At 40.9% G+C, this 16,697-nt stretch overlaps 1 protein-coding gene across 1 annotated transcript in view; it reads left to right on the forward strand.

The window, feature by feature from the left end:
* Dnah12 (dynein axonemal heavy chain 12) overlaps positions 1-16,697 on the forward strand; it is a 168,579-nt gene that overhangs the window by 143,892 nt on the left and 7,990 nt on the right. Inside the window, exons 65-73 of the mRNA XM_034498136.2 lie at positions 52-305; positions 506-646; positions 3,070-3,207; positions 3,587-3,820; positions 5,228-5,416; positions 6,706-6,809; positions 12,485-12,689; positions 14,159-14,296; positions 15,185-15,276. Coding sequence (XP_034354027.1) covers positions 52-305; positions 506-646; positions 3,070-3,207; positions 3,587-3,820; positions 5,228-5,416; positions 6,706-6,809; positions 12,485-12,689; positions 14,159-14,296; positions 15,185-15,276 — 1,495 coding nt within the window. The remainder of the gene's footprint in view (positions 1-51; positions 306-505; positions 647-3,069; positions 3,208-3,586; positions 3,821-5,227; positions 5,417-6,705; positions 6,810-12,484; positions 12,690-14,158; positions 14,297-15,184; positions 15,277-16,697) is intronic.

Consider the following 16,697-nt stretch of genomic DNA (forward strand, 5'->3'; position numbering starts at 1 on the left):
GTAAGCTAGAATAGAGTAAGAAGTAGTATCATCTACTTTTGCCCTTTGTAGGCCTGCTGAAATTTGCAAATGATAAATCTATGTCTGGAAATAAATTTCAAGCTATTTCACTGGGACAAGGGCAAGGACCAGTTGCATCAAAAATGATTACAGCAGCAATAGAAGAAGGAACGTGGGTTTGTCTACAAAACTGTCATCTTGCTGTCTCCTGGATGCCGACATTAGAAAAAATATGTGAAGATTTTTCACCTGAAACCTGCAATCCAAGCTTTAGGCTTTGGCTCACAAGCTATCCATCTCCAAAGGTATGTTTGACTCCTATGACAGAGGATACTACCTTTATTCAGCTGTCTGTTATACTATGTTTCTTAACCGAGTTTTAAACTCTTAACCTTAGAGACTTTCATATTGTCGGCTGCTATACTTATTTTTAATGCACTGGTATTTACAGTTTTGGGTTCAAGATTGTTGTCTTGCATAATACTTTCCATTTGTTTTGTCTTAGTTCCCAGTAACAATTCTACAGAATGGAGTAAAAATGACTAATGAACCTCCCACGGGTCTTCGGCTAAATCTCCTTCAATCATATCTCTCTGATCCAATTTCTGATACTCAGTTTTTCAAGGGATGCCCCGGCAAAGAACTGGTAATGCCCAGCCTTCAACACTCTCCAATTTTGTTCTTATAGTAGTTAAATATGTTAATATAAGGTTTTTATTTAGTATGTTTTCTAAACTGGGTGTATTTCCTAATGGAACAGAAATTGTTTCTACCTGGATCAGCATTTTACCCCCAACAGTCTGTATTCTGATTATGACATAGTCAATACTGAAATAAATAATTTTTGAGTGAATGTAGTTTAGTTTATAAACTAAAGGCCGAAGAGTTTTAAATTATATCAACCACTCTTTCCACAAATATGTGTGTTGCGCATTTCCAAAGTTCTATCCAAAGTTCTAGATCGAAAACAAAGAGAACATACATGCAGGGGAATGTGCCCTTGCAGAACTCGCATAATGTGTTTTCCACTATGTAACTAAAACCATTTCACAGTTAGACATCATGGTTCATATTTGTCATACCAGCACTCCGGAGGCTGATGCAGGAGGATTGCTACAAGCCTGGATTATGTAAGCAGTCCTAGTCTAGCCTGTGCTACAGAATGAAACTTTGTCCAGCAAGTGGTACTGAGAATACCACATTAGGATGAGGATGGATTCTACCTCTCACGCTGCACAGAACTCCACTCCAAATGAGTCAAAGTGGAAAGGAAACAGTTAACTGAAGGGACAACCTAGAGAGTTGAAGAAAATCTTTGCTAACGATACAGCTGACAAGATGACTATCTAGAACATACAAACAACTTAAAAATCTCAACAAGAAATTAAACAACTCAGTCAATTAATGAGCTAATGAACAGTGTCAAAGGATGAAATACAAACATTCAGTAAACATGAAAACATCCGAAACCTCACTAGTTATCAGAGACATGCAAATTACTACAGTAAGGCTTCCTCTGACCCAAGTTAGAATGGCAGCCATTTTGAACACAAACAAGAGGCTAGAAGACAGCTGAGTCACCCTCGTGGGGCATCTCACAACCCTCTGTAATGCCAGCTGCAGGGAATCTAATGACCTCTTCTGATCTTCATGGGCACTGCACATACAGGGAAGCAGACACATACTTTATACATAAAATAAAAGTTTTTAAAAATCATTTTTTAAAGAATTAAACATAGATCAGCCATACAGCACGTGTGAATCTTTCTTCAAAGCTCCAAGTCGACATATCACAGAGACACCTGCACACAGATGTTTCAGGCAGCACTACTCAATGGCTAAACTGTGGAGCTATGGTACATAGACACAGTGGACTTTTTCAGCCGTAAAGAAGAGTGAGGTTATGTCATTTGCAGGAAAATGAATATACAATATATAAACATACTAAGTGAATTAAGCCAAATCACATTTTTTTCTGTAATTTGTTTTCCTCTGTTTTATATAATAAATCATGTGTACATATGACATCAAAGTAGAAGCAAAGATATCTAGGGAAATAAAAGGAAATAAAGCAAGCTGGGGAGGATCATGAGAAAGAAAATGTGGGGACTGAAAGAAATATGCTCAATGTAAAATATACTGTGCATTGAGTCCTATTTATATTCTCTAAACATCATGTGTGCTCCACGGGTCTTGCCTCAGTGTGTGTCTTGCCTCAGCATGTGGGTCTGTCTCAGCTGACATCACTCTGCCACTCAGCCCAAGTCCAAGGAAGTGGCAAAAAACTGTAGCACGCCACCAGAAAGTTTTTGGTGCATTTCTTTCTATGGAGTCCCGACACATGCAGCTCAACTATGCAATGTAAGGCGGACCAATGCATGGGTGTCATTAGCATTTCATACCTGTGTCCACTTTAATGAAATGTTCCTTCACATATTTGTCCCAGCAAAACACCATCCAACTGACTTTCCAAAGAACCCTTAAGTTTCCACTTCAAATACTTGCAGTCTACTGTGAGAGATCTAAAGAGACAGGTGATCATGCCCCAGAGCTCTGATACAGGAGGCATACATGGCATCCATATTAAATACTGGAAGACATCATCAATAGATCAGCTAAAAATGCTTTCACCAATGCTCTCTGAAAGAAAAGGAATAGCGTTGGGAATTATATATTAGAGTTTATTCATGTTTTCTTCCTTAGTCATTCTTTTGCATGTATAGTCTGAAGCAGATGCCCACAAATCTACAAGATAATACTGAGTGCCGAGGTTAGAGAGACCTATGAATGACAGGTATCATTAACCAACACATTTATAAAATAGTAATAATCTATATTTTAGTAGCATTTAGTATTATGGTTTGCTTAGTGTTGGGCATTTGAATTAGGCATACAATGAATGCTTTTATAGAAAGTATGTCTCTAGATACATGCCGTTTTAAAATAGAAATTTGAAAGGACATCTGACCATAGACCCTGGTAATAAAAAGATCATTTGTTTTTCTGATCATGAGTTTTACTGGTGGAAATCTAATCAGATTTTCCTCTTGTACAATTTTTGCATTAAAGGCATGGGAGAAGTTGCTTTTTGGAGTTTGCTTTTTTCATGCCCTTGTTCAAGAGAGAAAGAAATTTGGTCCTCTGGGTTGGAATATTCCATATGGATTTAACGAGTCCGACCTACGTATCAGTATCCGGCAGCTGCAGGTAAGATAAATCAGAACCAGCATTTATGAGGGTCACTGCCTAACAACCACTAGGTTACAGTTAATAGTATTTATGCCGCCCTTTATAATAAAGATAACAGATTATTTTATAGAAATTATTGATACTTAGCTGGAGATGTAGCTCAGGAGTGGAGCGCTTGCCTAATATACATGAGGACCCAAGTTTGGTCCCCAGCACTGAAGGAGACAAAGTAATTCCAAATCAAATACTGAATACCAGACATTCCCTAGAACCTATGATAATTCTTTAATCCCCCTTTCCGCATAGGTGAGGAAACAAAAGAGACTGACATTTTCAAATTGAAATGAAGTCAAAGGACTTAATTTTTTCTTTTCTCGACTTTTTATCTTTGTTTCAGTTGTTTATAAATGAATATGACACAATTCCATTTGAAGCTATCTCTTACCTCACTGGGGAGTGTAACTATGGAGGGAGAGTGACAGACGACTGGGACAGGCGCCTCCTGTTGACCATGCTAGCTGACTTTTACAACTCATCCATAATTGAAAACCCCCACTACAAGTTCTCCCCCAGTGGAAATTATTTTGCGCCTCCCAAAGGCACTTATGATGACTACATTGAATTCATTAAGGTAAACTGTGTTCTGAAGCTAGGATAAGACATAAGTCTCTCTGTGTGTGTGTGTGTGTGTGTGTGTGTGTGTGAGACAGGGGGGAAGGGAGAAATTTAAGTGAACGATGAGCAGTATCCTCTAATGTACAAGTTTAGGCAAGCAAGACTTTAATGGACTTTCAGACTCAGTTTCTGTTCTGATGATTACTGGACATCAGGAAAGCTTGTGGTATTTGCTGCTTAGTTGATTCTTAGCCCTGTGTTGTTTGTGTATCTGCCTTATGAATTAATGCTTCCGTAGGAAAAGAAAAAAGAACCTGCTTTCCTCTGCCCTCATGGCATTATCTGGATGAAAGGCAGCTTCATGGGAGAAAAATCATCTAATTAATATTAATTTTAATATTTTATGTATACGGGAGCTTTACTGAAAGATTGAAAACCTAAAGAAGCAGTTTCCTTTGGCATCTATACAGCAGCTGTAGAGACCTGGATACACAAAGGGGAAGCCTGGGTCCTAAGCGGGGTAAAGAGTGAGAAAGGGACTGGGACCCTTGGGGAACTAAGGAAGCATGGCCTACCTCAGGAAGTCTCTGGTAAGAAGAAAACCTCTCCTCCTCCAGGCACAGCACAAAGGGAAGCTTATGCCCTGTAGCTAGGCAGATTAGGGTAGGATGAAAACTCTAAACCCATTCATATTAAATAACCTTTAGCTCAAAGTAAGTGTGTTTTGGAATGGCACATCCTGATCCTGAAGACCTCCAAAGTAGGGATACCCTCACTCAAGTCTCGGGAAGTCGCGGCCACCCACAAACTCTCACAAGACACCGTACCTGGATGCAATCAGCAGAGGCTTTATTTATTAGGGGAAGTTGGCTGGCCAAGGTCAAACCATGAGCTCTCACAGGAGCAAAGTTTGACCCAGAGTGGTGGGCTAAGGGGTCTTTCAAAGAGGAAAACCAGGGGAGTGAGGAGGTGGGTGAGGGGTTGTCAAGGATACATAACATAAAAATAGAGGAACATTCCAGAGGAACCCACCCTGAATGATTAGAGTCAAGTGAAAATTACTCTGTACACTCATTCTTCTCAAAAATGTAGTTTTGCCATGTCACTGTGCCCTATCCTGTCATTTACCAACTATTTATTAACTATTTCTCACTTGCTCTGGCCACAGCCCGGTCATTGTGTTTCGTCACCTAAGTGACTTACATTCTTTACTTTCCTTTTCTGTACAGCCAGTTCCTGAAACTGACCTGGCTTGTTTCAGAGAAAATTTTCCATGTCCCTAAAAGAACTTTAAAAAAAGAATATATATATATATATATATATATATATATATATATATATATATTCTATAAAATGATTTTTATAATTTTTCACTCTACAATCCCACTGAGTGTGTGATGTGTGCTTCATTGTCTTCTCCTAGAAACTTCCATTTACTCAAGAACCGGAGATATTCGGATTACATGAAAATGTTGACATCTCCAAAGATCTTCAACAAACAAAAATCCTTTTTGAGTCCTTGCTCCTCACCCAGGGTGGTGCCAAACAGTCAGGTTCCTCAGGAAGCACTGACCAGATCCTGTTAGAAATTACTGAAGATATCCTCACACAGGTAATGCCCGGCTTAAAATGCAGCCCTCATGCTATAATGGAAACATGGTCTATACTGGGAACGCCACGAAGTGACAGTATAATGATTAGCAAGGTGCTTTACTTCTCAAACACTGGTTTCCAAATCTGCTAGGTGGTGAGAATAATTTCAGTTGTTATGAGGATTTTTTTTTTTGAGGACATTAAGGAGAAATTAATTTAAAATAGTTTGTAAAATGCCTAAAATGGGCAGCCCAGTGGACTCAGCCTGCTGGGGACTGCAGAGAGCAGCCCAGTGGACTCAGCCTGCTGGGGACTACAGAGAGGTACTGTGTTGTCACCTCTATTCTATGTCTAAAGTCAATAGAGAGTGGCTAAGGGAAACTCCAACACATTACGATCCTCACTAGCAATCTTTATAGTTCGCTTGCAATGTAAATACTGGAAATGTAATGTCCACATACATATCTGGCCCCTAGTCCACTTGCCTCGGAGTCCATGGGCTGTACCACTGCAGGATTCCCACAGTAATCCTGGCTATGGTCATCAATGTAGGAATGGGCACTACTTGCCACCACAATGGAAGCCAACAGTCAGTCTGGGCCTCCAAGCTGCAGACTCAGCAGTCTGCCTCTCTTCACACCTGCCTCCGTGGTTTTCCTCTGTGGGGAAAGGCTGTTGACTTCACAAATGCTCTGTCCAATCAGAGCCCTATCAAGGACCCGGCAGAAGATTTATGACTTACTTGGGGTAAGAGAAGTATGCTGAGTCTCAATCACTAGGGTGACAGCACTTAGGCTCTTTAGTACCAAGCGTGGACTATTGCTTTGGGACAGAGAAGGAAACCTGACTCTCAGCTGAACCATTCATTCCCTGATTGGGAGACTCCCTGCCACTTGAGGAGCATGAACTCCTAAGTCTCAGGAGTGGTCAGCACTCCACAAGCCTTGTCATCTGTCACCTCAGTGTCTGTGAACACTGCACAGGCATCACACATGTTCTCTCTCCCTGCGTTCTAGAACATTTCTACACTTACCAGGTTGGCTACTTGATAGGAGGGTAAGTTAACCAGAGATAATTGACTATAAATGAACAAAAAAAGTTATAAAATTGTATATACATTTTATCAGTGGAAAACAAGACTTAGATTACAAAAAGAAGCTGTACAGCTTCTTAGAAATATAATGTCCTCATCTGTAAAGTGGGAATAATAATGTTTACCTATGTGTTAGCTATTACTGACCTTATAGCTGGATGAAACTTACGGCCTGCTCTGAGAGCAACTTGTGATTTCAGCATCTGTTCTTTCAGCTCCCAACTGATTTTGACATTGAAGCGGCACTGAAGAGTTATCCTGTGAGGTATGAAGAGAGCATGAACACTGTGTTGGTGCAGGAAATGGAACGGTTTAACAAGTAAGTAAAGCCCGGCACTTCAGAACACAACCAACCAAAGTTGACAAAATAATATGCTGGTATTGAATTTTAAAAATGCTTTTTTTGTTTGTTTGGTTGGTTGTGGGTTTTTTTTGGTTTTGTTTTTTGGTTTTTCGAGACAGGGTTTCTCTGTGTAGCCCTGGCTGTCCTGGAACTCACTCTGTAGACCAGGCTGGCCTAGAACTCGGAAATCTTCCTGCCTCTGCCTCCCAAGTGCTGGGGTTAAAGGTGTGCACCACCACTTCTCAGCTTAAGAGATCCATTCTTATTGGCTGGAGGTAGTCATTAGTCACGTGACTTCTCATCTGTTACTGTCCACTCTCTTCACAAGTAAAGATGGGGCTGGAGAGATGGCTCAGCCATTCTGAGCACTTGCTGCTTTTCCAGTGGACCTGAGTTCCATTCCCAGCAGCCTCATCAGACAGCTCACAACTACCCAGTACTCCAGCTCCACGGTTCCCAACTCCCTCCTCTGGCCTCTGCACCCAGATACCAAACATGCACATAATTAAAAAAGAGAAATCTAAAAAAAAAAAAAGACAGCATGAACCTGGACTGGATGGGTCTCTGTGTCCTTTCTGCCAGCTTCTGACACTGCATGGGCTTCCTTTCTCTTTTTTAAATGCTGTGGCCCAGGTTAGCCATCAGTTAGCCATTAGACCTTGTTTATTGGTTGGTTGGTTGTTTTTATGAGACAGAACACAACTCAAGCTGACCTCAAACTTGTTATGTAGCTCACACTGGCCTTGAACTCCTAAATCTTCTGCCTCCACGTCTGAAGGTGCTGAATTACAGGTGTGCAGCTCTGTGCTCGGCTCCCTTTTCTTACTGAAGTTGATTAGGTAGACCATGCTAAATAAATTAGTTGCTTTGACTTCTATTGAATTTTGTGTAATTCAATATTGGATCAAGAAATAGAAAGTTGTTATTGTTATGAGTTTTCTGTAATATTTCTATGTTTATCTTGCTTTCTGAACTTGTTGTATATTAAGGTAAAGTATATTAAAATACCATAGTGCTCTACTTAACTCTGGAATTTTTTTAGGAGATGGAGTTTGTTTCCTTGCCTCTTTGTTTGGTAGGGCTAGAGACTGGAGCCTAAGGCCTCATAGATGCTAGCCAGATGCACTCCCACTGAGCTACATCTCCAAGCATCATTTAGTATTTCTTATACAAATACAATAATTACAAATACACAGTCTCTCAGCTGATAGGGCTTCTTTATCCACTAAGGTATATTTATGGTGCTTTCAGCAGTTGAGCCTGAGTAGAAATCAGTGTTTGAAAATGTATAAATCAATACATTTTGATCATCAGTACTTTATGCTTTGATATAGGGTTTGAAAATGTATACATCAACATGTACTTTATACTTTGGTACATAGTTTCCATTTTCAGCTGTTATATAATACATTCTTGTTTTGTTTTTGTGAAACAGGGCACTGCTATATAGCACAGACTGTTCTTGACCTTACTATAGCCCAAGCTGGCCTCAAACACAAATCCTGTCTAAATCATTCACATGCTGAGATCACAGTGTACACAATCATACCCTGTCTGCATGCCATTTTTCAGCTTTTTCTATGTTTGCATGTGTTTTAGTTAGGGTTTTACTGCTGTGAACAGACACCATGAATAGGGCAACTCTTATAAGAATAACATTTAATTGGGGCTGGCTTACAGGTTCAGAAGTTTAGTCCATTATCATCAAGACGGGAGTGTGGCAGCATCCAGGCAGGCATGGTGCAGGAGTGCTGAGAGTTCTGCGTCTTCATCTGAAGGCTGCTAGTAGAATACTGACTTCCAGGCAGCTAGGAGCAGGGTTTTTGTATTTATTTATTTATTTATTTATTTATTTATTTATTTATTTATTTATTGAGACAGGGTTTCTCTGTGTAGCCCTGGCTATCCTGGAACTCACTCTGTAGAACAGGATGGCCTTGAACTCAGAAATCCACCTGCCTCTGCCTCCCAAGTGCTGGGATTAAAGGCATGCGCCACCACTGCCCAGCTAGGAGGAGGGTCTTAAAGCCCACACCCACAGTGACACACCTACTCCAACAAGGCTGCAAACTTCTAATTGTGCCACTTTCTGGGTCATGCATTTATAAACCATGACAGCATGTTACCTGTAATGTCATTTACCCAATATGTTTCCTTGGGTAATTCTTTTCTTGCACTCATTGGGTCCCCCCAAATGTCCATAAATCCAAAGAAGCCCTTATGAGAGTTCAAATGTTATGTCTCATAGCTGTATGAAAGAACCTAGAGTTCATACAACTTATGAAGAATTGACCCGGCCTGCAGGTCAGTCAATGGGGTCTACAAGGGAGTGGGGATGGAGGGGCAAGAGACTGAAAGAATGGAGACAAGACAGTTGTCTGATCAAGTCTAGTTTATTGAAAGGCAATTATGGATATATATAAGCACAAGCAGGGTAGTGCAGCTGGAGACACTTAACCATGAGTGCCTTGCAGCTGAGGGCTCTAAACAAAAAGTCCAGGATATGTCTGAGGAAAAAACAAGATGTTATCAGAGTGCACGCAGCTGTTTCGGGCTGCTTGCGAAAATATCATGCTAGAAAACCAAGTCTCTTGTCAGGCTGGAAAAGTATCAATCTGCAAATATATGGCCCAAGATGGCTGCAAAGATAATAGCTGCTTTCTGCTAGGAGTTGGCTCCCAACAAAGAATTACAATATTTAATGTAAATATTAAGCAAAACGAGCAAAGCTGGGGGCATCACAGGGCCTAAACTCAGTGTACCCTATAAAATGGTTGTAAAGGAAACAGCATTAAGCAATGGAACAGAAAAGAGAGCTCAGAAAACAGAAACTATACTTTTACAATCAACTGGTGGCCTGCTGCCAGTGGCATACAATGGAGGAGCTGTAGTCCCATCACAGTGCTTGTGGAGAAACTGGACTGGCATATTGCAAACTAACTCAAAACAGATAAAGACTTAACACAGACCTGAAAGCATGCTGAGAGTGTGGTCTGTGATAGGCAACATGCCTAACTCGAATAAGGCCCTGAGTTCAATCACCAACACCACAGACAACAGACAACCGGAGACTAGAAAACACGGAGGAAAACTATAGAAGTTTAGTCTGGACTGTGATGTGATTTTTCTTTAAGATTTGAGCCCCACTCCCAGGGCAAAGGTAGACAAATAGAATTCCCTGAAAATACAAAGGTTCTCCACATCAAAGGAAACAACCATAAGATAGGATACATATAAACTATATAAAGAATCCATACAGCTTACAGAAATAAGACAAACATGATTAATCAATGGGCAAGAGACTTGAACATTGTCACACAACATATCTGAAGGCTAAGTATTAGAAGAAAGGCCATAAGCAGCACCTGTAAGAGATGCAAATGAAAACCACAAAGGCATCCCTCGCTCTCACAGGTAGGAAGGGAGGGAGAAAGAGACAGAGAGAGAGAGAGAGAGAGAGAGAGAGAGAGAGAGAGAGAGAAGAATATGACTGTACCACCCAGTGGTCACAATTTTGAGAATTTTTTTTATTGGTTATTTTATTTATTTACATTTCAAATGTTATCCCCCTTCCTGGTTTCCCCTCCACAAACCCCTTATCCCATTCCCCCTCCTCTCTGATCCTATGAAGGGGGGCACCCCCACCCACCCACCTACTCCCACCTTACCACCCTAGCATTCTCCTTTGTTGGGACATTAAGCCTCCACAGAAACAAGGGGCTCCCCTTCCATTGATGCCAGATAAGGCAGTCCTCTGCTACATATGTGGCTGGAGCCATGGGTCCCTCCATGTGTACTCTGGTTGGTGGTTTAGTCCCATGTATTACCTAAAGATTTTCAGTCACTGTGTCAAAGTGATGCCTCAACTCCTGTGCTCACTGTGGCACTCTTCACAACCTCCATGTTATAGAATCAACCTTCGCCCATCACAAACTCACAGAAACTCAAACACACTCAAACCAAGTAGGAAGAAACTCTTTGATCTGTGACAGCAGTGATAGAACTAAAGGATATTTGCTAAGTGAAACAAGCCAGACCCAAAAGGATGGACACTTCATGCTCTCATTTTTGTGGACAAGAACTTATCATCTTAGATGAGCAAAGGCTACAGGGGTTATCTGTAGCTAGGAGATGGGAGGCTCGGGGGATGGGAGTCAGGGTGTGCAAAGTCTTGGCTACACAGAAGGGAGAAGCGTGGGCTGTCACATCAGTCACATTGTAAGGCCCCCACGAAGGGAGGACCTCACCCAAGCCTCAGGAATTTGTGGCCACCCATTAACCCACAAGACACTGAACTTGATGTAATCAGCAAGAGGTATATTTCTTTTTTTTTTTTTTTTTTTTTTTTTTGTTTTGTTTTGTTTTTTTCGAGACAGGGTTTCTCTGTATAGCTGTCCTGGAACTCACTCTGTAGACCAGGCTAGCCTTGAACTCAGAGATCCACCTGCCTCTGCCTCCCAAGTGCTGGGATTAAAGGCGTGCACCACCACCGCCCGGCAAGAGGTATATTTCGATCAACATGTTGAGGTCAAGACCCATGACCCACGCAGGGGCAGTGGGGTCTGACCCCGGGGCTTTGGAGACAGAGAGACTTTAAAGCCAAAAATCACAACTCAGAGGGAAACCATAACCCAGGGGGAGTAAAGGAGGATTATTGGAGAGTACCTGTGGAAAGTCCCAGCCCATTATTCAGTTTGTGACAGGGTCCAAAGAACAGTCATGGGAAACATTTTGTATAGGCTATTCTCTAAGAGCCTATACATAATCAACCATCTATCTTGTGGTCAGCCAAGTTCCTGAAACACAGAGCTCATGACCAAGCTGACCTACACTCTTGATTCTGCTCTGCCTGCTAGGAGTTTTTGAACATTTTTAACCCTTTCATTTTCCCAACACAGCCTAATAAACACACTAATTTTGCACATGTTACATTTCAATACTGTAAGTTTCCAATGTTTTCATGACAAACCATGAAATATTTGCAGTAACATGTGAGTTTAATATAATTTCCCAATTATATTGAAAATTGTGACACCACCTTATAGTCCATAAACACATACAATTACAATTTATTAATATATAATTTTTAGAGTTACTTAGGTCCTGGGAAATAATAGCCAGAAGATAATTTGATATTATTTGATACTAATATAAAATAATAAATTAATGTGAGGCTGGTATTAGTCTATATTTTAAAGTGGTTTACCACTTATGGTGATGCACACCTTTAATCCCAGCACTCAGGAAGCAGAGACAGGGGGATATCTATGAGTTCAAGGCCAGTCTGGTCTACATGGCCAATTCCAAGTCATCCAGGATTGCATAGTAAGACCATGTCTCAAAAAAAAGCAGAGGGGCCAAGGAAGAAAATCAGTTTCTTACCGTACACTTTCCTGTGCAGTGAACATCTCTGTGTATGTGCACACATGTGTGTGAACATCTCTGTGTATGTTAAGTATGTAATGGCTGAAGTGAAAAATGCTTATTCAAATGGCACCTACAGTTAACTCATATACTACCTGTCAAGTGTGCAGAGCCATGCTTTGGGAAGCCCATAAAGCTATAACTGTCTCCTGCTGTCTCTTCTTTTGCAGATTGTTCATTGATACTTACTATCAAATATGTTGATGATGCAATTTCTTTCATTGCAGTTTAATTAGAACTATACGTAATACTCTACGGGACCTCAAGAAGGCTATTAAAGGCGTGGTTGTGATGGACTCTGCATTGGAAGCACTTTCTGGCAGCTTGCTTATTGGAAAAGTTCCAGAAATGTGGGCAAAACGATCGTACCCAAGTCTGAAGCCCCTTGGAAGTTACATCACAGATTTCCTGGCACGGCTGAAGTTTTTAGAGGTAAAGTATTAGGTAGATAGGTGATAGTTAGATAAGTAGATGATAGATAGATGATAGATAGATAGATAGATAGATAGATAAATTTTATACTTTAAATATATACTATTCAAGTGAAAAATACTTATTAAAATATTGCCAAAAATACCACATAGCACAATATAGACCTGTCAATGTTGAGTAGGGAGATATTAGTAACCAACTGTAGTCATTTTAATGACCTCAGGTTGAATGGAATGTAATTAGTAGTTTCCTGGTTATCTAACCAAAATATATGAGTATTATAAGATGTACACACTTTGAAGTACTAAGTAGAAAATGGACGTTTACTTTAGTCAAACTCAAGTGACATTTAAATTTATGAAAGTTCTAAGTCTGTAATTCCCAGACATGACTGTTTAATGTTACCTTATGACAAATGGCCCAAGGCTTTCTCAATGTTGTCCTTTGTTTTAAAAATCAGAGCTTTTTTTTAACCTTATCTCAGAAATGGGACAAGTTCTTTGAATCTCCCTTCCAGGGCCTTACCCAGCATGGGCACATGGATATGCACATGTAAGAAACTGGCTTTCTTTCTTGGCTCCCCTGCCTCATTTCATAGTTATGTTTACACAAAGGTCCACTGTGGGGAGAGTTTCAGGTATACTTTCAGAGTACAGTTCTCCTCAAAAGTTGTGCCAAGTGCCTCCGCATCTTTGGCTTACCTAACTGTGTTACTTGCTACCATGAAGTAACATTAGCCAGATGTTAATTACATGTCCCACTCCAGCTGATAGGCAGAGTTCTGTCACCAGAAAAGTTGGACTGAATGCATCACAGTGATTACCACCATGTAGTCCTGGCTAATTAGAGACAAGGATTCCTAAATGGAAAGGGCACACTTAAAAATATTCTTTGGGGCCATATCAGAGAGGATCTTGAATAGGAGACCAGGATGTTTGGTTTTACTTTGATGGGTTACTGAAAAATTATGCAAGACTACAAATCTGGTCCAAACTGTGCAGTCAGATGCATTTCAGTGATGTTGTTCGGATTTTGAATAGACAGGAGCAAGAGGATTGTGCACACTGGTGCAGAAAGAAGACTGAGAGTCCTGATCCTGAGGGGCAGTGCACTTGCAGACATGGGGACACCAGGGCTCTTGGTCTGGAATAGCAGAGGTTAAAGCTTCAGTCAGTGGGTAAAATTTCTAAAGATGGTGGCTCTTCACTGGGCTAAGCAATATAATGAATACTTACAATGACATCTTCTCTTTTGCAGGAGATTTGACTCCTTCAAATTAAATCTACTCAAATTAATGCTGAAACCACTTTGAATTTTCAAGAAATATAACTAGAAGAAAAAAGGGGGTGGAGAGAGAATATTCGATGTCAGGGAAAGTCTTGTAATGAAAGTGGGGGCAGCCTAGAGCAGGAACAGTGTAGTGACACTTTTGTAAACATAGACATAATGCATCTTGTTTTCCTTTATAGGACTGGTTTGCCTTTGGGAAGCCCAGTGTGTTCTGGATCTCTGGTTTCTTTTTCACCCAAGCCTTTTTAACTGGAGCTATGCAGAATTTTGCTAGAAAATACACCATCCCTATTGACTTACTAGGCTACGAATTTGAGGTACAAAAGGCCATTCCTTTATCTAAACAATGTGCTATTACATCAGCCACATACTTAAGCAAGAATAATATGCAAAATTTATATGTTAAGGCCAAATTAATCTAATTAAATTACTTTTTTATTCTTTGTGTTTTATAACATACGTAATTGCCGGGCAGTGGTGGTGTACACCTTTAATCCCAGTACTTGAGGGCAGAAAAAGGCAGATTTCTGAGTTCAAGGCCAGCCTGGTCTACAGAGTGAGTTCCAGGACAGCCAGGGCTATACAGAGAAACCCTGTCTAGAAAAACCAAAAGATTAAAAAAAAAAAACGTAATTTTTGTCTTGCTGTATCTAGAATTTTCATAATCTCAATATTTGATATAAAAATAATCTAGTATTGTTCTTATACTAACAAAAATTAATGTGGGGTACAGTAAAATCTGATAAAATGCTTCAAAATAACTATACAAGGCTGGGTAGATAGCTCAGTTAGTAAAATGCTTGCTACAGAAGCATGAGCACATGAGTTACGTTGGGCAGTGGCATGCATTTGTAACCCCAGTGTTACAGAGGTGGACAGCTGGATCCCTGAGGCTCATGGGCCAGCTAACCAAGGCACATGGCTCCTGAATAATGACTCCCAAGGATGACCTCTGGCCTCCATCCTCATGCATGTGCATGTGCACACCAATGCATGCCCTTGTGTGCACACTGCACACACACGTGCGCAAGCACACACACAATATATTATGTATCTTTATAGATTATGGCTGAAAAACTTTATAGTCTAACAAGTTTTATTTTTTTGTATCCTGACTATTCAGCCAGAGTTTTCTTTATGAGATGAAGGTATGTGGTAAGCACTATCAATAGTGTGGTTATTAATAATAATATTAATCTCTTCAGGTGATTCCTTCCGATCACTCTTCCTATCCACCAGAAGATGGTGTTTATATTCATGGATTGTATCTTGATGGAGCACGCTGGGACAGGATCAGGTTAGTACTGGGAATGACAGGCCCTCATAGCTGAATCACAGCTGTGACAGATGCTCTCCTGCTTTCTTCACACCAAAGGACTCTTCTATAAGAAGTAATGGATTCTCAGAGTCCTTACACAGAGTCATTGTTCAGGCTGGGACAGTTGATGAGCGATTATTTTCAGGACCCAACAGTCTTAGCTAATATTCTAGAGGTCTCATTCTTAGAGAAGTAAGTAGGTAAGACATTCTCCTGCTTTCCCTCAATAACGCCTCCCTCCATCTTGGAACATGTAGGACTGAATCAATTTAAACTGACAGCTTAATAAAGCTCCCGTTTATGGAGTGGAAATCTGTTTACATTTGACTGTGTGTGAGAGAGAAAGAGAGGATGGGGAGAGGAAGAGGGAGAGGGAGAGGAGAGAGAGATTTCCAGCTTTGTTTTGAGAAACGTAAGAGGAAACTCTTAAGCTTTTCTTAGTTTAAAATGAGTAGGGAGCTGGGCAGTGGTGGCGCACACCTTTATTCCCAGCACTTGGGAGGCAGAGGCAGGCGGATTTCTGAGTTCGAGGCCAGCCTGGTCTACAGAGTGAGTTCCAGGACAGCCAGGGCTATACAGAGAAACCCTGTCTCGAAACCCCCCCCCCCCCCCCCAAAAAAAAAAAAAGAGTAGGGATAAAGAAAGAGGCAGAGTCTTTCCCTTAGAAGCCTGGTCTTTAACAATTCATTTATCCAAACAATCTATTTTCAAAGGCAGGGTTGGACTTTGCTCCCAAGTCTGTGAAGATGGAGATAGGGAAAATGGCTAATGAGGGAGCAATATGATAATTCTACAGAGATAACATCGACACAGGGTAATGAAGAGACCCAGTCCACTCCCAGGCCTCCATAGGCTTGTAGCCATATCATAATGCAAAATGCATCCAGTCCAACTTCAAAAGTCCCCGTAGTCTGTCACACTCTAAACACTGTTCAAGAGTCCACAGTTCAAAGGCTCTTCTGAGACCCATGGCAATCTCCTTAACTCCCTGTAAAATCAAAGAGCAGATCACATACTTCCTACATACACTGCCACAGGATATACATTACATTCCAAAGGTAGGGAAGGGAACATGATGTGGAATTACTGAACCAAAGCAGGGTCTGAAACCAGCTGGGCAAATACCAAGTTCTGCATCTCCAAATTCAAACCACCACACCCAGATACACATCATTTCTCTCTGTCTCTTTTCTGATCTCTCTGTCTCTGTCTCTGTCTCTCTCTCTCTCTCTCTCTCCCCCCCTCTCTCTCTCTCGTGTGTGTGTGTGTGTGTGTGTGTGTGTGTGTGTGTGTGTGTGTGTGTGCAGGCTGGCCTGTCTTTGAATTCAGTATTCCCCTGCCTCATCCTCTTTAGCACTATCTTGCTGGGGTGCAGCCCCATGGCAGGTCTCAGCACCTCA

This window comes from Arvicanthis niloticus, chromosome 3 (assembly GCF_011762505.2).
Source record: "Arvicanthis niloticus isolate mArvNil1 chromosome 3, mArvNil1.pat.X, whole genome shotgun sequence".
In the NCBI taxonomy this organism is placed as follows: Eukaryota; Metazoa; Chordata; class Mammalia; order Rodentia; family Muridae; genus Arvicanthis; species Arvicanthis niloticus.